The following is a 27943-nucleotide window of genomic DNA, read 5'->3' as shown; positions in this document are numbered from 1 at the left end:
CCTAGGTATTGCATTTTAAATATTTCTGGCACAGAGCTGTTGTTTGCTTCTTTCCAAAGTGGGTGTTTTTTTTACTCCTCGAAATATTTAGGTTTCATATTGGATAGCAGTCAAAATAAGCAAGCGTATTTTGCGCAATCCTGTCGCGAAGCAAATTCCCTGACTTGGGGCTTTAAGAACCTCTGGCTCCCCTCCCACTAGTGAGGCAGTTTGTAGGTCTATGAAAGACTTATCATCCTTGGATAAGATCTGTTTACCAATTTCTGCCTGCAGCTAAATTGGAGCCAAGAGGGAACTGAATGGAAAAGTTGCATCTTCAAAAATTCTTACCCACCTAAAAAGTCAAGATCCAGAGGAGTTAGCCATGTTAGTCTGTAGTAGCAAAATAGTAAAGAGTCCAGTAGCACCTTTAAGACTAACCAACTTTACTGGAGCATAAGCTTTCGAGAACCACAGTTCTCTTCATCAGCTGACGAAGAGAGCTGTGGTTCTCAAAAGTTTATGCTTCGTCAGCTGTGGTTCTCAAAAGCTTATGCAACAGTAAAGTTGGTTAGTCTTAAAGGTGCTACTGGACTCTTTACTAAAAAATCAAGATATACTTGACTTGCCACTTCTATTTTTATTTTTTTTCTCCTTCTGTCAGGGCTCTTATGCCTCTAATGACACAGCAGTGGGCAGATGTCCAACAGATAATGCTTTCTCTGTCTCTGAGAACACATAACCTGCTGAATTTTATGCCAGTGTTAAAGGAAGGAAGGGCGGGGGGGGGGGTAGAGGCAGTCCTACCTTCACCAATTCTAGAACTAGGAAATGAAACAATTAGAGGTTCCTGAGAGATGGAAGATTGTTGTTGTTGTTGTTGTTGTTGTTGTTGTTATAAATGTTATTTATAGTCTGCCTTTCTCACTGAGAACCAAGGCAAATTATGCAGTGTGAGACAAATATGATCAACAGCTGGAAATATCCAGTGAACAAGAGAGTTTGGATATCAGAAATTTGAAAACAGGCATGTAATGCTTTCCTCTTTCCAGTCAACCTCTGCTGCATGTTTGTAATTCTGCATATCTCTGTCTCCTGTCTTGTGACTAGTAGATCAATTGCTCTTAATTTACCCACGCTCAGAGGAGTCTGACTGCCGTGTCTCTGAATGAGCTGTTTCTCTGGCCTTCCATTCTTCCTTTGGCCTAGGCTGGAGGTGAGTAATTTGCATCTCTGCCCTCCGCTAGAACAATTGCTCCGACTCTGAAAACACAACAGAATTTAGACGCCTTGAAATGAGCTTGCTTTCTCTCTTTATGAGTCATTGCTTGGTGGTTACCCGGAACAAGAACTCATGCAGGAGTGCAAGGGATGGGCTCCTCTGAGGACAGGGGAATTTGGGGTGTAAGACGAAAGAATGCCTGCTTGCATTCTGCACCATCTTGGCAGCCCTGCCCTGTTGTAATCCTCTCCTGCTAAGTTTTGAGCAGTAAGTCTCTCTCCTTCCAAGACGGAAGCTTTCCGGCTCAGCAGGATTCCTGCGTGCCGTGAATCCTCCACCCCAATAGATGTCCCTGTGGAAACGCAGAGGAAATCAAAACCCAACCAAGCTATTGAAAAGTGTTTTTCCTTTCTCCGCCAGCTGGAGAGCTTCTCGTCTGTTCATTCGCTCAGAGAGGAAAAGAAGGAAGGAAGGAAGGGAAGAAAGAAAGAAAGAAAAAAGAAAAACGGAAGAAGAGAAACTTACCAACACGACTCCAAAGAAAGCTGCCGCCCAAAGGGACCAAGACAGGAGCGGGACGGAGGACGAGGGGCTGAGAAAGAGGTGCGTGGCGATTCTCGGGTGTGAAGTTGTCATCCCACTCCAGGGGCAGGCATCTCGGGCAGCTCAGTGGTGTTTACACTGGCAGCAGGATAGAGAGGAAGCCAAATTCCTCCCCCACCCCCATACCCCAGTCTGTGTCCCACTCTTGCTGCAAAGCAAAGCTCTCCATCGCTCCAGCTTGACATTCACCGTTCTTTCTGCTACCCATGCTTCGCCAGCCCCCCCAGTCCAACTTTTGTACTTTCCCTTTCTCCAGATTTGCCCCAACTGGATTGCTGAACGGGTTGGCACTTCACGGCTGAATTGCTCCATTGGGTAGACGTGTCTCTGGCACAAATTGGGGGGTGGGGGTGGGAATAGCCTTACTCCCTTGCAGAACGAGTATGTCTGGACTGGCACGTTTGACAAGAGTTGTTCATGCCCCTCTGCTGAGTCCTCTGAAGAGGCAAGTCTGGGATGCATTACACCTGCCTGCCAGTTTCGCTGTGTCCCTTTGCACGTTGCAGGCGCCGTGCCTGCATTTTGCTAGCAATGAAATAAAATCGGGGGAAACCTATACGCTGCTGAGCCTCAGATGTTAGGCTGGGCCCTTGATTTTTTTAAGATTAAGAAAAGAGCAAGAGTCCAGTAGCATCTGTAAGACTAACAAAATTTGTGGTATGAGCTTTCATGAGTCACAACTCACTTCTTCAGGTAAGAGTAGCCGCTGATTAGAGTATCAGAGCCGGGAATCTGGGGTTCAGTTGTGCCCTGGAGATCTCTGGGAGATCTCGGCCTAGGCACTGTCTCTTTGCCAAGCCTACCTCACAGGGCTGCTTGGAGGATAAAATGGGGAGGCACACCCAAAATATTATCCTGAGACCATTGGAGGAAGGGTGGGGGAAAATATTTATCGATTTTCATACTTGCTTACTTTGTTTATACATCCAGAGGAGTTAGCCGTGTTAATCTGTAATTGCAAAATAGTAAAGAGTCCAGTAGCACCTTTAAGACTGATCAACTTTATTGTAGCAGAAGTGTTTGAGAACCACAGCGCTCTTCATCAGATGCATCGTCAGCTTTCAAGGACCACAGCTCTCTTTATCAGATGCATCTAACGAAGAGAGCTGTGGTTCTCGAAAGCTGTCGATGCATCTAAGAAAGAGAGCTGTGGCTCTCGAAAGCTTACACTACAATAAATTTGGTTAGTCTTAAAGGTGCTACTGGACTCTTTACTATTTTGTTTATACACCATCTTTCTCCTCATCTGGGACCCAGAATGGCTTACTTCATTCTCACCTTCTCCATTTTATTCACACAACAACCCAGTGAGGTAGGTTAGGCAGTGTGTGTGTGACTGGCCCAAGGTCTTCCAGTGAGGTTCCATAGCAGAGCAGGGATTCGAACCTGGGTCTCTGTGTGTGAGAGAGAATGGTGAAACAGAGATTCCATTAGAAGCATTTGAGAGGGGCGGGTGGGGGGGTTGTTTTAAACCAGATTTTGGGGTTCTAGTGGAGTTCCACTTCAAGGCAAAATAACCGTTTTGGAGGTACAGGCAGGAAGTAGCTATTATTTGCCAAAGAGGGGTTTCCAGACCCTGGTGGGGGGTCCTTTGTGGTCCCTGAAAGGGCATCTCCTATTCCAGTCTTATTTGCCCCCCTCTCTTCCCTGTCTCCTTCTGAAAGCATAGATGCAGATTCTAGCCACTGCCTCAGGCTGGGCCAAGCTGCGGAGCAAAGGTCTTATTCAAAGGACTTGCTCTGCAGCTGTGGGAGGAGTCCTTGTTTATGCCAAAGGTTCCAGGTTCAATCCTCAGTATCTCCAGGTAAAACAAATCAGGTAGCAAGTGACGTGAAAGACCTCTGCCTGAGACCCCGGGTAGCAGCTGCCAGTCTGAGTAGACAATGCTGACCTTGGTGGACCGAGGGCCTGACTCAGTATACAGCTTCACGTGTGCCCCAAGCCGGGTGGTCAGTTCACCAGCAGGTGTGGCACGGCAGCCAGAGCAGCTGATGGTTTAGACGCTTGTTTTTGCGCAGTCAGAGGAGGAGGGCGGCATCAGTCCACTCATCCCCAAGCCCCTCCCCACATTGTGCCACCTTGGGTCTTTCGGCCTCGATGTGTGAAGTGGAGCTCAGCCAAGGAATTCCGTGTGTCCTCTAACAACAGTCTGGGACAAGTCTGAGAACTGGAGCTGGGGGCTAAGAGGCAGGAGCAAAGGCAGAAGTCCAGTCCAGGGCAGCGGGGCTTTTTAAAAGGGGGATTTGGAACAGCGCAGTGGCCATTCAAGCATTGAGTGCATGCCGTTGCGACACGTGTGAATTTTCTTTGAGTGCGCCTGCTTTGTTGCTTAGGGCCACATTCTAAGACATTTAGAAGCCTACATTGAGTGAAAGCAAATCCTCAGAGATGGACGTTTGTCAGCCTTTGTGCCGCATTTCTGAACTGCACAAATGTCCTTTTAGAACGACACGTTTGCTCCTGGAAGTTCCATGTTTTGTATCTGGCTGCACAGAAAGATAGAGCTGGAAGGCTCCCAAGGGGTCATCTAGTCCAACCCCCTGCACAATGCAGGAAGTTCACAGCTGCCTCACCCCTCCCCGCTGAACTTTTCTCTATGCCCAGAGGAAGGCAAAAAATCTCCAGGATTCCCAGCCAATCCGGCCTGGAGGAAAATTCCTTCCTAACCCCAAAGTGGTGATTGGCACTATCCTTGGCATACAAGAAAGGGCCGCAAGAGCCAACCACCAGCTCACCCCTTCCTGCCCTCCTTCTCATGATCTGCCTAAGTTCATGCTAAGAAGAGCAAGCAAAAAATCCACCGTGACTACCTAACTACTAAAAAGTTAGATCCAAAATGCAATATACGTGGTGGATTTTTGCTTGCTATTCTTGCATACTTCCGTGATTCTCCTTCTTGTTGTAAGTTCATACTCAGTTATTGAATCAGCATTGCTGACAGATGGCCATCTAGCCTCTGCTTTTAAAAAAAATGCAGTGCAGCGGAGAACTGTTTTAAAAACAACGCCATATTCCAAATGAGAGTTTTGGACTGAAATGGAAGGAGAGACGTGCAGATCTTGGAAGCTAAGCGGAGTCGGCCTTGGTTAGTAATTGGATGGGAGACCTCCAAAGAAAACTGGGGTAGCTATACAGAGGCAGGCAATGGCAAATCACCTCTGTTAGTCTCTTGCCTTGAAAACTCCAGCAGGGATCACCATAAGTCATATATGACTTGACAGCAGCTTCAACCACTAGATAGATATAGAGCACTCCAGCCAATCAAAAATTTGGGCTGATGTGAGCCAATCAGGGCCTGAAATGCCCAAGGTGGGTGGAATTAAGCGTTTGCTAGGCTTTGAATCCCTAGACACCAGGAAAAGAAACTTTGTCCCATCTGATAGCATGAGATAAACTAGGCAAAAGAACACCAAAGTCCCTGGGAAATGCAGTGGTATTTTGTCGGTCAAAGCCAGGGTGCTTGTGTAAGCAGGATAGGTAGGAAAACACAAGTTTGTCTCATTGTGGTTTTGCCTCTGGTATCTTTTGCCAGGTTCTGTCCTCCGTCTGGCTTAAAGTCCCAGCTGGACCAGTGTTCAGCAAGCAGTTGCCGTCCTGTCAGAACCCAGTTCTGAGTGCAAAAGCTGGGACATTGGAAAGCATAATAGGGGCAAAAAATCCCCAGAGCAGATGAAAAAGACAGGAACGGCCTCTGTTCTGTTTGCATAACCCACAAGTACAAGAAAAGACAGGCAGACGGTCAACCAGGCAAATTCGAACCAACGGGATCAGAACAGATTTCCCCCAAACGACGTTTGCCAGTTTTCTTTGTTTTGCTTAAGAGCTTTAACAAAAATCTTTGCACAGCAAATTCTTTGCATTTTTAATCTTTTAAAAATCACGTCATGAAAATAATCTTTCCCCCCTTTTCTTTCAAATGTAGGCTTTTTAAAAAATCTCTCTTTTCTATTAGTTTTTCTACAAAAAGAAATTTCTTTTTTGCATTCAAAAAAAGAGGTGATCTTGAACTATAATTATCCAACACACACACACACACACAAGCAGGCAAGAAGAGATTGTATTTCCTGGATGTTAAATAATTGAACTTAAAGACAAAAAAGAAGAGGAGACAGCAGAATTGATTGGTACGTGAGACTCGCAAGAGCCAGCGGGGAGAAGGAAAGGGACATTTTAGAATAATAAACACTTTTTACATAGAAACGTCAGCGTCGCCTAAGCAAGAAAACAGCCCCCAAACCAGCAAACCAAGTTTTAATAAAATGTTATATTATGTACTCATTATAGTTATTAAAATAGGAAGGGGACATCTGGAAACCTGCAGATAAATTAATAGGAATCTAATTTTGTTTAATAAACAGGCTTTTTTCTAGTCTGGTAGAAGGAAATTCTGCAGAACAACCGTTGTTTATAACCGAGGTGACCGGAGGCATTCGTTTGCAGAGGACTTGCGCTTTATCAACCCCGGGAACAGTTGTTTGCTGGACTGGAAGACCGGAGTCCATTTTCCTCCAAAAGAGAATCAGAAGCAAGATCTAAATTCCAACTACAGCAACAACAACGAAACACCCCGGAAAAGCATAAGGTTTTGACCAGTTCTTCTTGCCACTGAAGAGAGTTAGCCCCAGAGGCTCTCGTGGTGAATGACTGCGGGGCTGTAAGGGACTCTGTAGGACGGTGTGCCCCAAATGGAACCCACAGAGCCGATAGAAACCAAAGGGGACAGGGAGAATGAAAGCACCATGCCTGAAAAGAAGCCCCTCCAGGGGCAAGGAAAAGAGGGTGCCGTTCTCGGGCCAGAAGAAGAGATGACCACGAGAGAGGATCCCGCGTTGAATGGGCAGGAGCAAGGGGGGACTTCGGGACTGAGCTGTGCGGAGACCCCCCCTGCCGATGTTGAAGAGGAGACAGAAGATGGGGGTGAGGTGCAACACCCGGCATCTGCAGCCTCAGAAGAGACAAACCCCCCAAACCGGGAAGAGATACCGGGAGAAGATATCCCACCGGAGAGTGCTGTGGCTCTTCCAGAGATCCCCAGTTCCAGCCCAGCGGCCACCAGCCCCAGCTGCAGCCCCGTCAAGCAGGCTGCGGAGGCCCCCAAGGCGCAGCCTTCTCCGAGCAATCAGCCCGAACCCCCCGACTTCTACTGCGTGAGGTGGATCAATTGGAAAGGAGAACGGACACCGGTCATCACCCAGAGCGAGAACGGGCCTTGCCCACTCCTGGCCATCATGAATATCCTTTTTTTGCAGTGGAAGGTAAGGGGGGTTCTGTTATGTGTAAGGGAATTTATTTTCTTTCATTGAAATCCTACCTTTCTCCCCAACGGAGACCCAAAGCGACCCTCTCTTCTGTTTTTTCCTCACAACATCCCTGTGAGGTAGGTTAGGTTAAGAGTTTGTGACTGGCCCATGGTCACTGGGTGAGCTTTCATGACAGGGGAATTAAATCTAGTTTAGATTCCAGTCCAACACTCTTAGCCACTACGCTACACCAGGGGCAGATGGCTGGAAGAGAGGCCCCAGATGCCTGTAGCTGTTTTGGGAATCAGCGGCAGCCACAGTCACCAAGAGGCTTCTTTCCATGCCTTGCTACAAGAGCAAAAAAAAAGGGGGGGGGATGAATCTGGTCTTTGGAGAAGCAGGCAGTGCACTTTTTACACACCCACCCCTCTGTGGTCCTACATATTTTCTTGCCCCCCTACACAGTCGTTCCTGTTCCGGTTGGCATGTGCCATTAAGGGCTGCCAGAAGTTCATCTGCAATGTGGCTGGCAGTTCAGTGAAGCTTTGCTAGAGCTGAGGTTGCTGGTATTGCTAGGCCTGCCTCTGAATCAAGGCAGGCCTTGCAGAACCTGAGCTGCTGGATCAAAGCAGAGAGTCCCTTGCAAGGCCTCGTCTCCTGGGCCAAACCAGTCTTTGCAAGATGTGAGACTCTCAAGGCAATTTTAAAATCATTTCAGCATAGAGCTTGCTCCCAAGTAACCGCACGTAATGCTTGTCCAGTGCAGTTCTGCTGTCCAAACTAGGCTGGGTTTAGGGAGGAGGCCAGATTAAGGTTGCCACCTTCCAGGTGAGGACTGGAGTTCCCCCAGAATTACAGTTGATCTCCAAACTACAGGGATCAGTTGCCTTGGATGAAACGGCAGCTTTGGAGGGTGGACTCACAGTGTCACATCTCTGCCAAGTTCCCACCCTTCCCCAGAATCCAAACTCCTCTAGCACGGTCCCCAATTTTCCAGGAATTTCCCAAGGTGGAGTTGGCAACCCTGTTATCAAGATGAGAAACTGGTCAGAATTGTGTGCTTCAGACTTTGGCGCAGGGATCTGATTTTTCCAAAAGCCGTGACATTTTTATTTATTTATTTTATTCGTTTTATACCCCACCCTTCCCCGCGAGTGGGCTCAGGGCGGCTTCCCACAAAAATATATTGTTAAAATGCAATAAAACATTATTGCAAATAGCATAAAATCCAATATTAATACACATTGATACAAAGAGCGTAAAAATCCAGGCACCACCAAACAAATCAGGCCACTACAGAGTCACCATAAACCACGGGCACTGCCGTGATGTAACTCCAGGGCGACTGCAAAAAGAGGGTGTGGTGGTCAGAAGAGGGGACAAAATGCTGGCCCCGAGTCAAAGGCCAGTGGAACAGCTCCGTCTTGCAGGCCCTGCAGAACTGTAAAAGGTCCCGCAGGGCTCGGATCTCCATTGGGAGAGCGTTCCACCAGGCCGGGGCCAGGGCAGAAAAGGCCCCGGCCCTAGCTGAAGCCAGTTGAATGTCCCTCAGGCTGCGGAACCACCAGACATGATACTCAAAGCTAAACTGTTTCTGTCAATAAGATTTCACTCTCAGTTCTTGGGGTGAAGACATACTTGTTGATCAGGGGCAATTTTGAGGTACCCATATTGTGTACAGTCCCAAATATTTTTGTCTCTTCAGGGAGTAGATAGGTTAAAGAGTATTCACAATAGCACACAAAAAACTCCAAACTGTTCTGCAGGGTTGGGACTGAATTTAATGGGGGAAAGCCAGCTCTGTGGACCCTATTGGCTAACGCCTGTGTCGTCACCGACTCGCTTTCTGTAGCAGTTTGGCAACTTTAAATTGGGGGAAATTGAAACAATATTTAGAAAAAAAATGGGATGTGAAAGGAGGATTGTGGCAGTTTGAGAACTATTAATTTGTGATTTTATAAATAGAAGAGAGAAGTAATTTTACCACTAATGGGAAAATTAGGTTATTAATCAATCTAAGCTAGTATTATTATTAATCTGACTTTATTAAAATACTTAGTCTAATTAGTGACGTAGAGAATGGACATATTAGAGGAGACGATACAGTATATATAATAGAATTTGAATATGCTTAGATTAAAAGATACAATATATATATGTTTTGGAAGAATATAGCTGAAAATAAGTTAAGTAATAAGATAGGTTAAGGGTTGGAAAGCTGTTGGAAGTCTGCAAGAAGCGGGGAGGGAAAGGGTGGGGGTTGATAAAATTTAGGTAGGATGGGGAATGTGTGTATTAATTATGTACTCACCAATAAAATTTTATAAAAATATATATATATATTTGGGATGCAGGAATGACCTTTCAGTTTGATATATGAATACAAAGCCATTTGAAAAGCCAGGATCGTACCATCTGTGGCCTTTGTTTAAATGTTGTGTCAGTCTTCGCCCTGCGAAGCACTTCTGGGACTATGTGGGAATGATCTCTGTTGAGAACTGGGCCCGGGCGAGAAATCCAGAGTGGGTTTTTCATCAGCAGGGCGGTGCAGCAGATACATTACCCAGGGCTGGTGCGAGACAAGCTGCATCCGACCTCTTGATGAGTCTCTGAATTCTCCCCGATTCCTCTTTGCTCGCAGGTCAAGCTTCCTCTGCAGAAAGAAGTGATCACATCCGATGAGCTGATGGCCTATCTCGGTGAGTTGCAGAATCACACGAGGGGAGGGGGGAGTTGCCACTTCTCCTGGGAAGGACTTTATTTTTTAAATTCTTTAAGTGTCTTGACTTTGAATGGGCAGCCTCTAAGCTGCCCATCCAGGTGAAAGTTTGAAAATCTGCCCACGGGGAAGCCAATGGACAGCTCTAGAGGCAGGACAGCTCTCGAGGCCCTGGGGCAAGGCCTTTCCCAGCCTTGATCTCAGAGATCCTTTGAATGCCAAGAACAGAAACATTAGTGCGCACAGCATGCGCTCTGCTCCTGAGCCACACCTTTCCTGTTGATTGTGAAGTTGCCTTCTATTGAGTCGAAGCAGGACGGTTTATTGTGAGTAGCAGAAATTCTCTGAGGTTGCTGGCAAGGATTTCTTTCAGCCCGGCTGCTTAGGTTTGAACTCGGGACTCTAGGGCCCCCACAGCCCATGATCCACCACAGATGTGGCTCGGGCTGCCCATGTGCCTCAGTGGGCACTGCCATCCAGGCAGCGTCACGGCACGGGGGCTGAGGATACCGTTGATGCTCTCTGCTCTACCGTGCTCCGTGAACAAACAGAGGAGCTGCGGAGCTGCGGAGCTGCGGAGCTGCGTTGCAGGATCCCTCAGCTGGGCAGAGAAGAGAGAGGAGGTTTAGCCCTTCAACTGCCACCCCGTTTCATTTTTTTGAACTGAAGCCCCAGCTGGATTGACAGCGTTTCACGTGGGCACATCTTTTCTCCTTCAAAAGGCTAACAACAGAGCAAGGGATCCAGTTTCAAACAGTGAAACTGAGTGGCAGGTGGAGGTTTAGCAGTCCCTCTCCCTTCTTTGCATGATCACAACGTGAGCAGAAGTTTCACAAGCCCGAAATTTGAATGAGTGAGTCCTCAATTCCCAGCCTCTCTGCTCAGCCCACCGGCAAGGCCTGGGACATATTCAGTGAAAGGCAGAAACGGAGGTGTGGATCACGGACTCTCACAGGGGGATCAGTGATCCAGAGGAGTTAGCCGTGTTAGTCTGTAGTTGCAAAATATTAAAGAGTCCAGTAGCGGCTTTAGGACTAACCAACTTTATTGTAGTATCAGCTTTCAAGAACCACAGCTCTTTTCATCAGTTGCATCGTCAGCTTTCGAGAACCACAGCATTGATGCATCTGATGAAGAGAGCTGTGGTTCTCGAAAGCTGACAATGCATCTGACAAAGAGAGCTGTGGTTCTCGAAAGCTGATGATGCATCTGACTAAGAGAGCTGTAGTTCTCAAAAGCTGACGATACATCTGACGAACGGAGCTGTGGTTCTTGAAAGCTGACGATGCATCTGACTAAGAGAGCTGTAGTTCTCAAAAGCTGACGATACATCTGACGAACGGAGCTGTGGTTCTTGAAAGCTGACGATGCATCTGATGAAGAGAGCTGTAGTTCACAAAAGCTGACGATGCATCTGACGAAGGGAGCTGTAGTTCTTGAAAGCTGACGCATCTGACGAAGAGAGCTGTGGTTCTCGAAAGTTGATGGTACGATAAAATTGGTTAGTCTTATAGGGGATCAGACAGATTCATGGAGGAGAGCTCTGTCAGTGGTTGCCTAGCCATGGGGACTAAAGGGAACCTCTACGTTCAGAGGCAGTCAACCTCGGAATCCCAGTGCCAGGGGGCAGAATCAGGGGAAGCCCTCCCCTCTATGCACTGTTGTTGGCCGTCCAGAGGGCTCTTTTGGAAGCTTTGGGGAGGGTGAAAACGCTCGGCTGAACAGAGGCCATGTGGGTAGTACTGGCTGGACGTTAGAAAAAAACTTCTTCATGTGAAGAGCAATCCAGCAGTGGAATCGACTGCCTGTGGCTGTGGTGGGTTCCTCCTCATTGGCAGTCTTCAAGGAGCAGCTGGACGAATGCTTATTGGGGATGCTTTAGGCTGTTCCTGCATTGGGCAGGGGGTCGGACTAGACAGTCTGTAAGGCCCCTTCCAACTCTATGATTCTATGAGTCTGTGATTTGTTTTTTTGTCTCAAAAGGGGATTGCATCTTATCCATCAAGCCCGAAAAGGAGTCAGAAGTTCTCCAGCTCAATTTCCAACAGGTGGGTCGGTCGGAGACTGTTCATTTGATTGATTGATTGATTGAGTGAGTGAGTGAGTGAGTGAGTGAGTGAGTGAGTGAGCGAGTGAGCGAGCGAGCGAGCGAGCGAGCGAGCGAACCCATTTCTATCCCACCTCTCAAGCTGCTGTCGCAGAGTGGTGAAGTGGTTGGGTTGCAAGTCAGCATGCTGCTGGTTCGAATCCCACTGCTGCCACAAGCTCTGCAGGTGGCCTTGGGTCAGCCTCTCAGCCCAGCTCCCCAGCTGTATTATGGGGAAAATAATAACATTGACTGTTCACTGCTCTGAGTGTTTACTGCTAACCTGTCTAGAAGAGCAGTAGATAAGTGCAGTTATTATTGTATAAGTCCAGTTATTATAGATACCTGCTTGGGGCTGCTAACAGAAGGGAAATGAACAAAACCATAAATAATACAACTTTTAAAAAATGAACCCATAAAATGATTCAGTAAAACTAGTCACCTTGCATTAAAATAATGTTGGTGTTAAGTCCAGCAGCCTGAAACCAAGTCTTGAACAAAGAAGCAGTGCCTATTACTATAAGCATGTGTATAACTAAACAGGCCCCAGAGTCGGCCATCCCGTCATTTTCCCCTTCTCTGTCTCAGCCCCACAACAACACTCTTGTGAGGTAGGTTAGGCTAAAAGGTTGCAACAAGTCCAAGGGTCCCAGTCAGCTTCCACGGCAGAGCAGGGGTTAGAACCCAGCTGACCCTATCCCAGTCCCAAACGCTAACCACTACACAACACCACCTCTCACTCTCTCCTGTGGCTAGAGAACAGATGCTGGACAGCTTCCATTCTTCTATTAATGAGTAGAGCCAGATTTTTCTGCTCCTGGTACTTGGAGGGGGGCTCTCCACAGACCTGAGGCCAAGGAGGTCCCAGCAGGTTTTTTTTTTTTTACTGTGTTGGAATTTTCCTATCCATCTATTTTGGATTTATCTCCTCTGGCTGGCTGCTGCTCTCCAAGAGCTCCGACAGAACTGAGTCTTTCCCCAAGACTTGCTGTCCCTGATTCCTTTAACCAGCTACACCAGGGAGGGGCCTTCCTCACTCCCAGTGGGTGCTTGACCATTGAGCAGTGGATCCCTTGGAGGCTGATTGCCGATCCAGCGACTGTCCCGGACATGCTTTGCTTCAAAGCTGAAGCTTTCAGACTGTTCTCTGGGACCACTGGATTTTCAAGCTGATCATCAAGGGATTAAAGGCCTTGGTTGTAGGGCCGATCTGAATACTGGCAAAATGAATTCCTTAGGACAATATGGCAGGGCAGTAGACCCCAAAATGCAGAGTCCCCCTCCTCATCCGAAGTCCCATTTTAGGAGCTCTTTCTTCTCCTTTTTAAAAACTCCCAAATCTCATCCTCTCCTCTCATCTGCTATCAACAGAACGTCAATGACGCCATGACTGTCCTACCTAAACTCTCCACGGGCCTGGATGTGAACGTGAGGTTTACCGGAGTCTCTGATTTCGAGTACACCCCGGAGTGTATCGTATTCGACCTCCTCAATGTGCCCCTTTATCACGGGTGGCTGGTGGACCCACAAGTAAGTTCTTCCATCTTTCCCCCAGGTTCTGCAGGAGGTAGGCTTGAGTCTCCAAAAGGATTATAAGGCTTGGCTGAGCTCTGGATGCACAGCTGGTAATCCGCACAGCTGAGACTGAGCCACTAGCTCCCTGCCTCCTAAGACAGCCCCAAACCATGCACAAATTGAATTGCAACCAGCTGGTGGAGAAAGTCCCAGCTTTCGTAGATGCAGAGGAAAGCTTGAGTGGACTGTTTCTGCTGTCTCAGAAGTCAATGGTGGGAAGCTGAAGATTGTATAACAACAGGATTTGAGTCCAGTGGCACCTTAGAGACCAACAAGATTTTTAGGGTATAAGCTTTCCAGAGTCAAGCTCCCTTTGTATCTGAAGAAGGGAGCTCTGATTCTCGAAAGCTTACACTCTGAAAATCTTGTCAGTCATCTCAAACCCTGCTGTTCTACTGCAGACCAATATGGCTACCCACCTAGCTATCCCTGAAGATTGTATAGTTGCCCAGAAGCCAGAAGTGGTCTGTCTTTAAACGCTACGCGGAGATGACAATTCCGTGGCAGAGATCAGCGGTGAAGTAGAAGGATCCAGATCTCTACAGAGCTGATTCCCCCCACCCACCCACCCCAGCAATCTAAACCCAAGGAGATGAGTTTGTATGCTGAAGTATGAAGCAATGTAAAATCTCAGCATTGTCGCAGTTACCCCCACCGGTTGAAAGAAGTTCATGTTTCTTGGCCCCACGCTGTAGACCTTCACATTTACTGTGATACAGACATTGACGAAGAACGTGTTTCTCTTCCTAGTTAGCAGAGGCGGTCCAGGCTGTTGGCAAACTGAGCTACAACCAGCTGGTGGAGAAGATCATTACCTGCAAGCATGCCAGTGACCCCGATTTGGTGACCGAAGGTAAGAGCCACCGGACTGGGCCGGTTTTCCTGGAATCAGTGCTTGTAATCTCAGAGGGTGGCTTGTCAGGGCCAGTTCTCCAGCCAAGGGGCCGAGGCGAGCGTCACAAAGCTGGGAGCAGTCACGAAGACAGTAAAACTGAAAAGAATCCAGTAGCACCTTTAAGACTAACCAACTTTACTGGAGCATAAGCTTTTGAGAACCACAGCTCTCTTCGTCAGCTGATGAAGAGAGCTGTGGTTCTCAAAAGCTTATGCTCCAGTAAAGTTGGTTAGTCTTAAAGGAGCTACTGGACTCTTTTCTATTTTGCTACTACAGACTAACACGGATAACTCCTCTGAGCAGGGCTTTTTTTCTGGGAACAAAGGTGGTAGAACTCTGTGGTGGAACTCAGGACTGCACAATGACGTCACTTTGGGTCAGCTGGAACGGGGGGGGGGCTTTTTAAAGTTTAAATCGCCCTCGGCGAAAATGGTCACATGGCCGGTGGCCCCGCCCCCTGATCTCCAGACAGAGGGGAGTTTAGATTGCCCTCTGCGCCGCTCCAGCAGTACAGAGGGCAATCTCAACTCCCCTCTGTCTGGAGATCAGGGGGCGGGGCCACCAGCCATGTGACCATTTTCAAGAGGTGCCGGAACTCTGTTCCACCGTGTTCCCACTGAAAAAAAGCTCTGCCTCTGAGTAAATTTAATTTAATTTAATTTAATTTATTAGATTTATATTCCGCCCTCCCCGCACCAGCAGGCTCAGGGCGGATTACAATTTACAAACATTTAAAATACATCTAACAATTACACAGTTTAAAATTATAAATATATAAACATCCTAACATTTAAAATACATATATATATACATACACGTATACTCAGCGGCATAATAAAATGCACTATATGCGTACACAAGGCACCTCCCTTTCAAACCGAAGGCATCTTATCAGAACAAGCTAACAGCCTATGTAGCCCTGGGTTTGGTCTCCAGCAGTAGCAGGTCTTGTGAGTAGGCAAAAGACGGGTATGAAGGCAGCAGCCTTCTTTCGTCCCCGGCCTCTGGCATTCCAAGGTAGACTGCCCCTGGATGGGAGAGTTCTGTTCCGAGTTCTGCCAGCTAAACTGACGGGTGGTGCAGCCCAGATCGACATCTTCCAACTTTTTGTCAACGGATGATTCTCAGGCTTTCTACGGGAAAGCCTGTGTTTTGACGGGATGCAAATCGACAGGAACATTCTTTCCGAGGTTTAGACCTGCGACGGCCCGTTCCCTCAGGCCTGTCTGCGCTCACCCCGTGGGAGAGAGCCATCCTCCCTGAATTTGTATGAGGATATATGCATATCTGTTTTGAAAGCGTTGGTGGCCGTTGCCACATTGCGTGGGAGGAGTGCTGTGAGCATGTCGTTCCCTGGCTGTGCCTTTGCATTTTGCAGACCCACCCAGCTACTGGCAGCAGTCAGAATCTACTTGCGTATTAAATTCTTGTGATATCTTTACCAGATTTCTTGGGACAGAAACCTCTGTGGGCCCCGGACCCACTTTGGAGATGTGTCCTCAAGTGATTATAGCTGCCATTTTGGAGGGCGAAGGGCTGTGAAATGTAAGAATGCCGGCTGGCAGTCTTTCTGTGTAAAACGCAACTTATCTGTCCGGGTGCATTGTTAGTCTCCCCATCCTCAGGATTATTATTATTGTTGCTGTTGCTTTTTCAGGTGTTGTTGTTTATTTATAGCCCACCTTTCTCGCTGAGCTCCAAGGCAGATTACATTCCGCAATACAATATAACCAATAGCTAGGGCAGAGCAAAAATACAAAATGATCCACAGGGCATTCAGTGAAAATGGGTGCAGTGGGGAATGGTAGGGGCAAATTTGAAAAGCTAGCAGAAAGCCAAACACATAAATGAAACCGTTCTGAATTAAAGCATAAGTAACATCAAACTACCCAGTAGGAATGTTATCTACATTAGCAGAGAGTACCCAGTAGCATAGTCTACAGTCCCTGTCCCTATTTCACCTATTTCTTATGATACAGCCCTAAAATAGGAGTTGAAAGCTCTCCTGAATAATAGCATAGATGGGTTTTCTTTCCCCATCCTTATCCTTCCAACAACCCTGTGAGGTAGGCTGGACTGCAAAAGAATGGCTGGCCAAGGTCACCCAAGTAACCATTATTGGGATTTGAATCTGGGTCTCATAGAGGCTAGTCCAGTACTAATCCCTGCATCATACTGGCCCAAGGTAAGCCCAGAGGTCCTTTACAGCAGTGGAAATTGCTGATAACAGCCTTGCTTACCCGGCGAATTTATTTTATGGGTGAGAAACGCCTCGTCTTTATTCAGTTCAGACATGATAGGCAAGTCCCATTTGGGGGTTAGATGTGTGGTGGCCATTCACACATGCACATTCCAGCTTGCTCACCGAGACTCCCAAATTTAATTTTTTTGTAGTCCTAGTGCGTCGCTGATGTCTCGTGCTGTTTACTCACATTGTTTTACACAGTGTAATCCGCCTTCACCCTGACCTGGATAGCCCAGGGGAACCTGATCTCATTAGATCTCAGAAGCTAAGCAGGGTTGGCCTCGGTCAGTAATTGGATGGGAGACCTCCGATGAAGACCAGGGTTGCTATGCAGAGGCAAGCAATGGCAAACCACTTCTGTTAGCCTCTTGCCATGAAAACCCCACCAGGGGTCACCGTAAGTCAGCTATGACTTGACAGCACTCTCTACTACCAATCTGCCTTCAGACTCGGTGAAAAAAATGGACAACAAATAAAGTAAATAAATAAAAATTTAAAAAATACTCCAAGAAGGGGAATTATCCACCCCCTGGTTGAACCTATGCTATCCGAGCCAGGTGTGGGGGCACCCTGGCTGGGACAAGGTACCCCCAGAGAGAAGGGAGTTTCTCCATTCTCCACACTAAACTTTCATACCTTCCCTTCATCTGGGGCTTGAGAGTGGTTATTTTCAATTGAGCCTGCCTTCTTGGTTTCTATGTCCCATGTTGGCCCTCCAACATAACTGTGTGAAGCAGGTTGCTGGACTGAATGGGCTGTTGGTCTGACCCCGCACAACTCTGCTTCATTTCTTCTGTTCTTCTCCCTCCAGGGGTGATTGCAGAGCTCTTCCTGGAGTCCACAGCCTCCCAGTTGACCTACCACGGCTTGTGCGAGCTCACCACCACAGTTAAAGAGGGGGAGCTCAGCGTCTTCTTCCGGAACAACCACTTCAGCACCATGATAAAGCACAAGGCAGGTGTCGCCCCGAAAGTCTAGGGCAGGGGTCCGTAACGTTTGTGAAGCTGCAGGCACCTTTGGAATTTTGAAGAGAGGGTGGTGAGCAACACCCCAAAATGGCTGCCATAGGAGGCGGAGCCAACCCCAAAATGGCTGCCACAGGAGGCGGAGCCAAACCCAAAATGGCTGCCACAGGAGGCGGAGCCAAATGGAATACCTCCCTCCTTGCACCTCTTGGGAAAAAGGGAAGAGGAAATGGACGCACACACTGACTAAGGGAAGCTCAGTTGCTTATCAGTTCTCCTTTCATTTGAATGAGGCCAGCCAGTAACAAGTCCTGCCTTACAATGTCCCCACCTGCTTTCTGAAAAGCCCAGCGGGCACCAAGAGAAGTCCTAGCAGGAACCGTGGCGCCCACGGGCACCACGTTGGGGAACCCTGTTCTAAGGGGCAGGGGTGGGAGAGCTGCTCTCTTTCTTCTTAACTTTCCAATTCTTCATGTCCCCGGAGAGCAAGATTGGGTGTGGTTCTGTATAATGTGGTGGTGGAACAGATTCCTGGCTTTTAAAAATACAGGGTTCTAGCCCCTTTGATGGAAGTGCCTGCGTAATGGTGGTATAGGACTGTGGCTGAGAGGACAAGCCCTGATTTGGGAACATCCAAGTGATATCTTTAAGGCTGCTTATCAGAATTCACAACAGACTGCTCAGCTTCAGAGAAAGGCCTGGAGCAACGGTGTTGGGGGGGGGGGCAAGCACTGAAGCCCCCTACAGTCACAGCTAATAATATAGCTACGTCTATAAGTGTCAGCTAAAACCAGTTCTCGGCGACTTATAAGGGAAAGGCATTAAAATTCACCCACAACCATTAATGCAGAATGCACCACTATTAGGTTGATGTTAATTAACATAAGCTCACTGTTCTTTGGCTGCTTCTGGTGGGAACAGCTGTTTGTTAAACAGTCAGGGAGCCCTGCTTAGCAAGAAAGCGCTAGCCCTCAAGGAACCCCTCGCAAGCTCTTCAGTAAGTGGACAGTGTCTGGGGGAGGGCCATAAACCAGCTGGGGGCAGGGAGGAACGGGCTTTGCCACTCTTTTTTATGGCAGTGTACTGCAAGCACCCCCCCCCCAATACACATTCTGCTGGGCTTTTTTCTGGCCAGTCAGCAACCCTAGTCCTTATTCCAGCCAATCTCCCTCCTAAATCAGCAAGATATTCTCTTGCAGTTGTGTGTTTTTTGAGTCCTTTTAAAAAACAAAAACAAAAAAGCACCCGATTATGTGATACCACGTTCATCGGCAAACCTGATCAGCATTTTGCATGGGCTAGAGGGCTTTTTTGTAGACAGTAGGGCTGGAGAGCTGAGGCTCCCCCCCCCTCGCCCCACCTCCATCCAGTGGCCATGAATACCATTGCTGCCTCCCCCTTTCTCTTCTGGGCTGATCGTTGTGGGTGCAGCAAGCACCCGCAAGTGAGCCAGATTTGGCCCAACGTCCGCCAGTGGCTGACCCCCAACTGACAGAGTCTCTGCCGCCTTCTCCCCTTCAGAGCCACTTATACCTCCTGGTGACTGACCAAGGCTTCTTGCACGAGGAGCAAGTGGTCTGGGAGAGCCTGCACAACGTGGATGGGGACAGCTGCTTCTGCGACGCCGAGTTCCACCTCAGCCACGCCCCGGGAAAGGAGGCTGCCGGAGGGTCCCCGCAGGAGCAGCGAGCGAACCAGAGACAGGTGGACCAGGTAGGCTGGCCAATTTCTAGGTGGGGCCAGGCGGTTTCCTGGAATTACAACGATCTCCAGACCTCATAGATCAATTCCCCTGGAGAAAATAGTAAAGAGTCCAGTAGCACCTTTAAGACTAACCAACTTGATTGTAGCCTAAGCTTTCGAGAACCACAGCTCTCTTCGTTAGATGCATCTGACAAAGAGAGCTGTTGTTCTCGAAAGCTTATACTGCAATATAGTTGGTTAGTCTTAAAGGTGCTACTGAACTCTTTACTGTTTTGCAACTACAGACTAACACGGCTAACTCCTCTGGCTCTATGACCCTGGAGAAAATGGAAGCTGCAGAGGGTGGATTCTGCGGCATTATACCCCACTGAAGTTCCTCCCCCTCCCCAAAGCCCACCCTTCCCAGGCTCTGCCCCTAGACCTCCAGCAATTTCCAAGGGACTCCGGGTTTTCTGGATTTGCAGAGGGGTGTGGGAGGCAAGAAAGATGCATGAGGAATGGTTGGCAACACATGCAAAGAGAAATGTGCGCTGGTCTGAACGGATGCCAAACGGCAGCGGAGCTCCCATCTTAGCGAGGACATGGAGTGGAGCAAAGGAAGGCTCGTTCCTGGCCGCCACCAGAGATCCCTTGCCACCCCTCACTGCCGAACAGATCTCCTACAGCCCCCTCTCTCGTGCTGATCTTCCTTTGGGGATAACCACCAACCTTCATCGCACATCATCCCAGCCCTGCAGTTACCCCAGAGGACCCTAAGCGAGGCTGTAAACTGGGGTGGTGAGTTCCCCATGCACGGGCTCCAGAAGGGAACCCCAGGAAAGGAGGACATTGGTTGTGCCTGAGCTTGGCCGAGCGCTTAACTAGCCAGTTGGGCCTTGCAAGCAGGAATCTAAAGGGTTCGTTGCTGAGCACGGCCTTGACCAATCGGGACCTGCTTTCCAGCTCTTTTGGAAACCTCTGTGCTCCCACAGACTGTTTGTTCTTTGTTGCTGGCTGCTACTGTTGCTCACACACACACACACACACACACACACACACACACACACACACACACACACCCATTTGTTCTCTCTCCCCTCCAGGACTATATGATTGCTTTGTCCCTGCAGCAGCAGCAAGGGGGATCCGCGCTGAGCGACCTGGAATTGGCCCAACAGCTTCAGCAGGAGGAGTATCAGCAGCAGCAGCCCCCGCCAGCCACCCCCCCAGCGCAGGTAGCGTGGGTTCCCCACGGGGCTCTTCTGAACCGGATTTCACAACTGCCCCTCCACCCGGCATCTCCCTTGGTGCATTCGGGGAAGGGGGATGGGGCTCCATCCGCTGCCCCGCAAGGGTGGCGGAAGAGGGAATGGAAGTTCCCATCTCCCTTCCGCAGCCAAGGCCCTTCCGTTTCTTGTAAGTGATAAGAGGCCAGCAGAGCAGTGACTGGAAACCAGTACCCTGACATTTGGGGGTGGTGTGAAGCTGTGGGGAAAGAGTCACTGCAAGGGGAACCATGGCTTAGTTTGGAGTCTCGCAAGCCCTTAGCCAGAGTTTGCTGACATTTTCCCTTAGGTAGAACAAACAAAGGGGACCACCCAGATAAGTTACCAACACCAAGCATAAGCCGGGCAGAAAACAATTAACAGTCACAAAACTTTTAGCAATTTTTCAAAAAAAATTTAAATTGTGCAAAGTGCAAAGTGTTAAGTGCAATAAATATAATAAATACAATAAATACGCTAATAAGTTCATAAAGATCTAGTTTGTTTGATAAAAACTCCAACTGGTGAAGAATAGAGTACTAGTCGATTTCATAGACTTTTGCTTTCGTCCACGGGTTGAAGACCATCATAGAGAAAAATAAAGCTGAACAATATTTCTGTTATGCAGCTGACGGGTTTTACGTTATTTCAGCCCGATATTACAGTTCTATACTCACTGGCCCCGAACGGTCTGAATAATGAAATTGGCTATGCATGCTTCTTGGGTTAGAATGTTTCCAGTGGCAGCAATGTGGGTTTTTCAAATGTATTGAAACAATAGATACACACCGCTTATAAATTTGGTGATGTGGAATGTGAATTTATGTGTAATCTGCAATGTGTATCTCTTTAAGTGGACGCGAGGTAATGACTTGTGTAACCAATTAGTCTCGTCAAGTGAGGGTTCTTAGGAGCGTAGATCACAACTTGTATTACGGTAGAACTCCGTCATTAGCCAACTGTGTGATGGGAGAAACTGAGTGTGGGTGACCAGTGAGTATAAAATTGTAATATTGTGCTGAAATAACCTAAGACTATATATAACAAAATGCTTACATGAAATGTATTGTCGAAGGCTTTCACGGCCGGAGAACGATGGTTGTTGTGGGGTTTCCGGGCTGTATTGCCGTGGTCTTGGCATTGTAGTTCCTGACGTTTCGCCAGCACCTGTGGCTGGCATCTTCAGAGGTGTAGCACCAAAAGACAGAGATCTCTCAGTGTCACAGTGTGGAGAAGATGTTGGCAGGTCATTTGTATCTACTCAGGAGGGGTGGGGTTGAGCTGAGTCATCCTGTAAGAGTTTCCCAGGGTGTGGAATGCTAATGGCGGGAGGCTTCACTGTATCCTGAGGAGGTTCTTTTGCATATGGATTGGTGCTTGATGTGCTAATCTTCTCTGCAGGGCTATTGTCGAGTATAGAGTGTTTTGTTAGCCACCCGAAAAATACAACAGATGCTACGATCAGCAAAAGACAGTAGAGACCCCCTCACCTCTGCAGGAGTATACCGTATACCCTGCAGCTGTGGACAAGTTTACATCGGGACCACAAAGCGTAGCATCCAGACAAGAATAAAAGAACATGAAAGACACTGCAGACTTGGACAACCTGAAAAATCAGCAGTGGCTGAACATAGCCTAACGCAAACAGGGCACAGTATCTTATTCCAGGACACCAAAATACTGGATAACACTTCCAACTACTTTGTCAGACTGCACAGGGAAGCCATTGAAACTCACAAGCATAAGCAAAACTTCAACAGGAAAGAAGAAACCTTAAGAATGAACAAAGCATGGTTTCCAGTTCTGAAAAACACCAGGCTAACAAAACACTCTATACCCGACAATAGCCCTGCAGAGAAGATTAGCACATCAAGCGCCAATCCATATGCAAAAGAACTTCCTCAGGATACAGTGAAGCCTCCCGCCATTAGCATTCCACACCCTGGGAAATTCTTACAGGATGACTCAGCCCAACCCCACCCCTCCTGAGTAGATACAAATGACCTGCCAACATCTTTTCCACACTGTGACACTGAGAGATCTCTGTCTTTTGGTGCTACACCTCTGAAGATGCCAGCCACAGCTGCTGGCGAAACGTCAGGAACTACAATGCCAAGACCACGGCAATACAGCCCGGAAAACCCACAACAACCATCTTATATGAAATATTTTGTTATAGTCTTTGAGGAACTTGCCTGTGAAGAAGTGATAATCTACGAAACGGGAATTGGAAATTTGCGAGCTAAAACCCGTCGGGATTTTGAAAAATTGCTAAAAGTTTTGTGACTGTTTGTTAATTGTTTTCCGCCCGGCTTATGCTTGGTGTTGACATTTTCCCTTAAGCTGTGTTTTCTCTCTCGTTCACAATGCTTGTGGAGGTGTATGGAGCTGATTTTCAGTGGTGTTGTACTCCTGGGCATGTAACTTGAAAGGTTAACTCTCATTTGCACACCTGCATATTTGGGGTGGAGGGAGAAGGTGGCTCAGTTAGTAAATCCCCTTTTTGGCACATGCTAGTGAGGAAAACTGCCGGTACGTACTGCACGTGAATGAACACCAATTCTTACCTACACATGTCCCCCCTGTTCACACAGTCACAAAGCCTCGCGTGCTCAGAGGAGCAGCTAGAGTGTTGTCCTAGGACCGAGTTCAAATATTCACTTTGCTGTGAAGCTCAGTGGGTGACTTTGGGAAGGGTTTGCTAGGAACCCCAGATAAGCAGAATAACGTTACGTTGTAAATTAGCCAAAGGGCAGGGGCAGATACCCGTTATACATATGCCTAGTGGCCAAGGATGCTGGGAATCAGTAAAAGGAACAATGGAGAGGGGAAATTCACCTGCTTCTGAGACCTTCTAGAATCCCAGATTTTGAGAGCGGAGGTGCGATTTCCAAATTGCCCCCCTCCTGCAACAATTTCATACAATCTTCTCGGACCACCCAAAGTAACTCCCGTCCCATAATCCAAAGGCATTAGAATTTGGTGTACTTCCTTTGATGGCTGGGACTTCCATTGCACGGGACTTACTTCCAAGTAAACATATCAGAGGGATCGTTGCGGCGGGGTTTTCATGAGCAATGGAATACTGTTTTGTGCAGATCCTCTGGTGAGGTTCTGCATTTAGCCAACTGTGGAAGAATATGGCACTGTGGCTGCGTGGAGCTCTTCTCTGACCCAGGAGTCAGGAGTGGGATACACGGATGGCTCTGCAGTGCCTTGCGCTACATGGACCGTTGAACTGATGCCATCTAGGAAGTCCCGTTAATTCCCGACAGGCCAAGCTTGCATTTTCCTTCCTTTGAACAGGGGCAGACTAGCCCTTCACTTCCCTAGAATTCTGGGGGGCAGGGGGTACTGCTGGGAGGGTCTCAGGCAGCCAGGAGCAAATTGGGCAGTGTCCCACCCTTGCTGCCAGCGCTACAGGAGGGTGTGTGCAGGTACAACTTGTCCCCAGCCAGTGATCACAACTTAACCGCTTGCCCTTTGCCTCCTCCCGTGCAGCCACTGCTCCTACACCTGTTATCACCACCGGCTGGGCTGGGCCCTCCTATCCCAAGCTGTCTCTGTCTTTGAAGAAAAAACGTTCAAGCTCTTTGCTTACACCCTGCTGCTTCTTTTCATTTTAGGGGAGAGGGCAGACTTCGGCCCGGCCCTCCGGGGAGCGCAGGCAGCGGCAGAAGCAAGACTCGGACTGCGTCATCCTGTAACACTGACGGCCGGGCATCCGGAGTGTCCCTTTACAGACTGCCAGCGCCTGCCATGGGAAACAAAGTTCCCTTCTGTACCCATTAAAAGACTTCTATTTAAAGTCTCCCCTTCCCTGAGGGCCAGAAACCAAAATTTTAAAAAGCAAAACCCTGGAAAAGAAACTTGTATTCCTATCACATCTTGATAACAATAACAACAATAATAACAACATTCGATCCATATACCGCCCTTCAGGATAACTTAACACCCACAAAGAGTGGTTTACAAATTATGTTGTTATTATACCCACAACAATCAGCCTGTGAGGTGGGTGGGGCTGAGAGAGCTCTGAGAGAGCTGTGACTGACCCAAGATTGCCCAGTTGGCTTCAAGTGGAGGAGGGGGGAATCAAACCTGGCTTTCCAAACTAGATTCCTGCCGCTCTTAACCACTACACCAAACTGGCTATGCAGTTGATTCTCTTTCCCCCACTGGCCAATTCCAGACGGCCCTCTGCATCCTGAAACGTCGCGCGTCGTCGCGCGGAAAACGCGCGAGGTCGCGCAAAACTCGCACGAGAAAACGCGATATTTCGCGTTTTCCGTGCGACGACGCATGACGTTTTGGGATGCGGAGAGCCGTCTGGAATCGGCCACTGTCTTGTGGCCCAGTCAGTGGTTTCTGGCAGGGTGTTTGTGTCTTGTTTCTAGGACTAAGAGAGATGCTGGCTGGGGGTGGGGGCGGGGGGGAGAATGGGACCAGCGTAAGATCAGCTGCTTCTCTGGCCATCTTTAAATTGTAGACTTTGTGGCCTCTTTTTGCCTTAGTGTCTGTGAAGGGAAGGAGGAACTTTAGCCCTTCAATCTCCACTTGGCTTATGCTAATTGGATTCAAAACTCCTGGCTTGCTTATTAGCATGCAAAAGGGAAAGGATGTGGTTTTTTCCCCAGGGAGATTCCCTTCTCCTTTAAAACACTAACAGTGGCGTCAGCTTTGATTGCTCCGGTTTCATACACGTTCGATAATGCACTTTCAATGCATGTTAGCCATCGTTTGCAAATGGACTTTCCTGTTTCACATGAGAAAATCTAGGCCGTTTCCACTCGCCCTTAAAGGGACGGCCCGCCCACCGAAGGCTTCCGGCTTTCCCCCTTCACTCCACACGTCTCAGATTTCAAAACGGTAGCAGGCTGTTTGGCTTCTGTTTTTTCAGCGCCTTTTCTGAGAATACACTTTCCTGCAGTCCCCAAAAAGCCGCTGAGAAAACGGAAGCCAAACAGCCTGCCGCCATTTTGAAATGGGAGATGTGTGGAGTGAAGGGAGAAAGCCGGCAGCCTTCAGTGAGTGGGCCGTCCCTTTAAGACTGAGCAGAACAAGAGGGTTAAGCCGCCTCTCCTCCACATGGCTCTGAGGCAAACTGAGGCGAACTGAGGGCCAAACTAGACTTCTAGGTTTTAAATGCGTTGGGTCTGAATTCCCCAAACCCAGCTCAGGTTCCCCACCCCACACAGCAGATACAGGGAATGGCTTTTTTTAAAAAAAACAAAAGTGAGCCCCAACGAGCTTACAATGTGTCCCTGGGAGAGGGAGGGCTGCTGCCTCCCCCTACCAAAACAGTGCAGGGGGAGAGTTATTTGGGCTCTCCTTTATTTTTAAAAATCCATTCTCCGCAGGGGCTGTGCAGCTGCAGAGAACCGGGTTGGGTCTGGGAAACCCAGACTAACCTCATTAAAAACTCACACCTCTTGGTTGGCCCTGAGGCCACACCAGTTGGCAGTGTGCCTTTTATCGAAGGAAGGTGTCCTCTTTCTCTTTGTTGTTTCTGTTTGGGCTCTGGGGCACCTGGGGGGGGGGAACAAGGGTGCAGCCTGTTGGAAACCTCGGAAGCCGTTCGTCAGCACGAAAGGGCACTGCTTTGGAGTTTGCGGGTCATGCCTGCCTCTCCAGACATGAGCGAGAGTTTTGAATTGTCCAAGTCTGTTCCAAGCTATTTTGTCACTCCCAGCCAAGTCTAGTTTTGCCTCTCCCCTATCTTGGTGTACATGCTGTTAAATGGCAGGCGTGGGAGGTTTCTCCCTAACCTCTTCCAAGCAGCAGCCCCATTTTCTGGCTATCCTGATCAGGCGTCATAGATCCAGAGGAGTTTGCTGTGTTAGTCTGTAGTAGCAAAATAGTAGAGTCCAGTAGCACTTTTAAGACTAACCAGCTTTATTGTAGCATAAGCTTTCGAGAACCACAGCTCTCTTCGTCAGATGCATCTCACAAAGAGAGCTGTGGTTCTCGAAAGCTGATGATGCATCTGACAAAGGGAGCTTTGGTTCTTGAAAGCTGACGATGCATCTGACAAAGAGAGCTGTAGTTCTCGAAAGCTGACGATGCATCAGATGAAGAGAGCTGTAGTTCTTGAAAGCTTATGCTACAATAAAGTTAATTAGTCTTAAAAGTGCTACTGGACTCTAATGATCAAGGGTGAGGCCAGGCAGGCACAGCAACACTGGCAGCTGACTGGCAGCCCTTCCCACTCAGCACACTGCATAAAATACCTTTGCCCAGTGGCACCATCTCCTGAGTGCACTCTAGTTGTTTACTTGCCAGTTTAAAGGTTGGCAAGCAGACAGACGAGTCTCGTCAACCATCTGGCAGCAGCCTCCTCATGCAGCCACGGCCTTGGGCACTTTTTTAGGGTTGCCAAGTCCAGGTTGAGAAATTCCTGGAGATTTGGGGGTGGGGTTTGGAGAGGGGAGGGACCTCATTAGGGCATAATACCATAGTGTCCCCCCTCCAAAGCAGCCATTTTCTCCAGGGGAACTGATCTGTATGGCCTGGAGATCAGTTGTAGTTCTGGGAGATCTCTAGCCACCACCAGGAGTTGGGCAACCCTGACTTTCCTCCGCCTTCAGTGTGTCTGTGAAAGCAGCTGCCTTGCTGGCTTGGTGGGACAAAGAGCCCCAATGACTTCCACCGAGTGCTCAGAGCATAATAAACATGAGAAAGTAAAGAATTGCCTGACCTTGAAAATGAGTTTTTGAAAACCGAAGCGGCTTAGCAAAGCGTAACACGGAGGATAGGATTTTAATTTTATCTAGGGTAGCAAAGCGGAGGGCCAGTCCTGCGGCCTTCTGTAAAATCTTGGAGCAAGGCGGAGTGGAAGAGAAAGTCCGCCACACTCGGAACCTGAGCAGAGGTGGAAAGATGCCAGGAAAGGGACTTGATTGTCAGTCGTCACATACATTAGCTAGCCCCTGCAGCAATTTAAGCTCTCCCATCAAGTAACACTTTCAGCAGAATCGGGCAGAGGAAATGCAGGGTTTATGCCATGGGGAGCGTGGGCATGATTCAGTCTGTGGCAGAGCACTGATTCGGCCGCTTACCAGATGCCCAGAAGCACGACCTTCCTCTATCGGCTTAGGGGATTTTTTTTTTTTTAGTAAATTAAAATTTTAAAATCCAAATTTTATTCTTGGACTGCTGATCAGAGAGGCAGAGCTTAATCCCCCACGCCCCCACTCCAAGGTTATGGGACTCAGGTGGGTAGGGGATCAACTCATAGTACAAAGCCCTGCACCGCAGCTCCAACTAGGGCCGATTCCAGACGGCCCTCCCCACCCCAAAACGGCGCGCGACGTTTCGGGATGGGGGGGGCCGTCTGGAATCGGCCCAGGTGGGGATAGACGGCAGTTATTTGGCAGGCACTCAGATATTTGCTGGCACTCAGATATTTTTCTTTATTATATATATTGTCGTATCTAATATATATGTATCTTTGTTATATATATTGC

General features: G+C 48.3%; 2 protein-coding genes across 2 annotated transcripts in view; one reads left to right on the top strand and one right to left on the bottom strand.

Annotated features, from left to right (window-relative positions):
• Nucleotides 1–1806, bottom strand: part of PRUNE1 (prune exopolyphosphatase 1) — a 32766-nt gene extending 30960 nt beyond the window's left edge. Inside the window, exon 1 of the mRNA XM_054998310.1 lies at nt 1727–1806. The gene's annotated coding sequence lies outside the window, so the exon portion shown is untranslated. The remainder of the gene's footprint in view (nt 1–1726) is intronic.
• Nucleotides 1628–24661, top strand: MINDY1 (MINDY lysine 48 deubiquitinase 1). Its single transcript, XM_054998288.1, has 10 exons — nt 1628–1804; nt 6163–7059; nt 9686–9743; nt 11747–11811; nt 13221–13379; nt 14175–14277; nt 17376–17518; nt 19051–19242; nt 20316–20447; nt 24104–24661. The coding sequence occupies exons 2-10, from the start codon at nt 6490–6492 to the stop codon at nt 24182–24184; spliced, it is 1503 nt and encodes a 500-aa protein (XP_054854263.1). The 5' UTR covers nt 1628–1804; nt 6163–6489; the 3' UTR covers nt 24185–24661.
• The last annotated feature ends 3282 nt before the right edge of the window (nt 24662–27943 follow it).

Source organism: Eublepharis macularius, chromosome 1 (genome assembly GCF_028583425.1).
Source record: "Eublepharis macularius isolate TG4126 chromosome 1, MPM_Emac_v1.0, whole genome shotgun sequence".
Taxonomy (NCBI): Eukaryota; Metazoa; Chordata; class Lepidosauria; order Squamata; family Eublepharidae; genus Eublepharis; species Eublepharis macularius.
The sequence above is the reverse complement of the archived record's forward strand: the minus strand, read 5'-3'. Positions and strand labels throughout refer to the sequence as shown.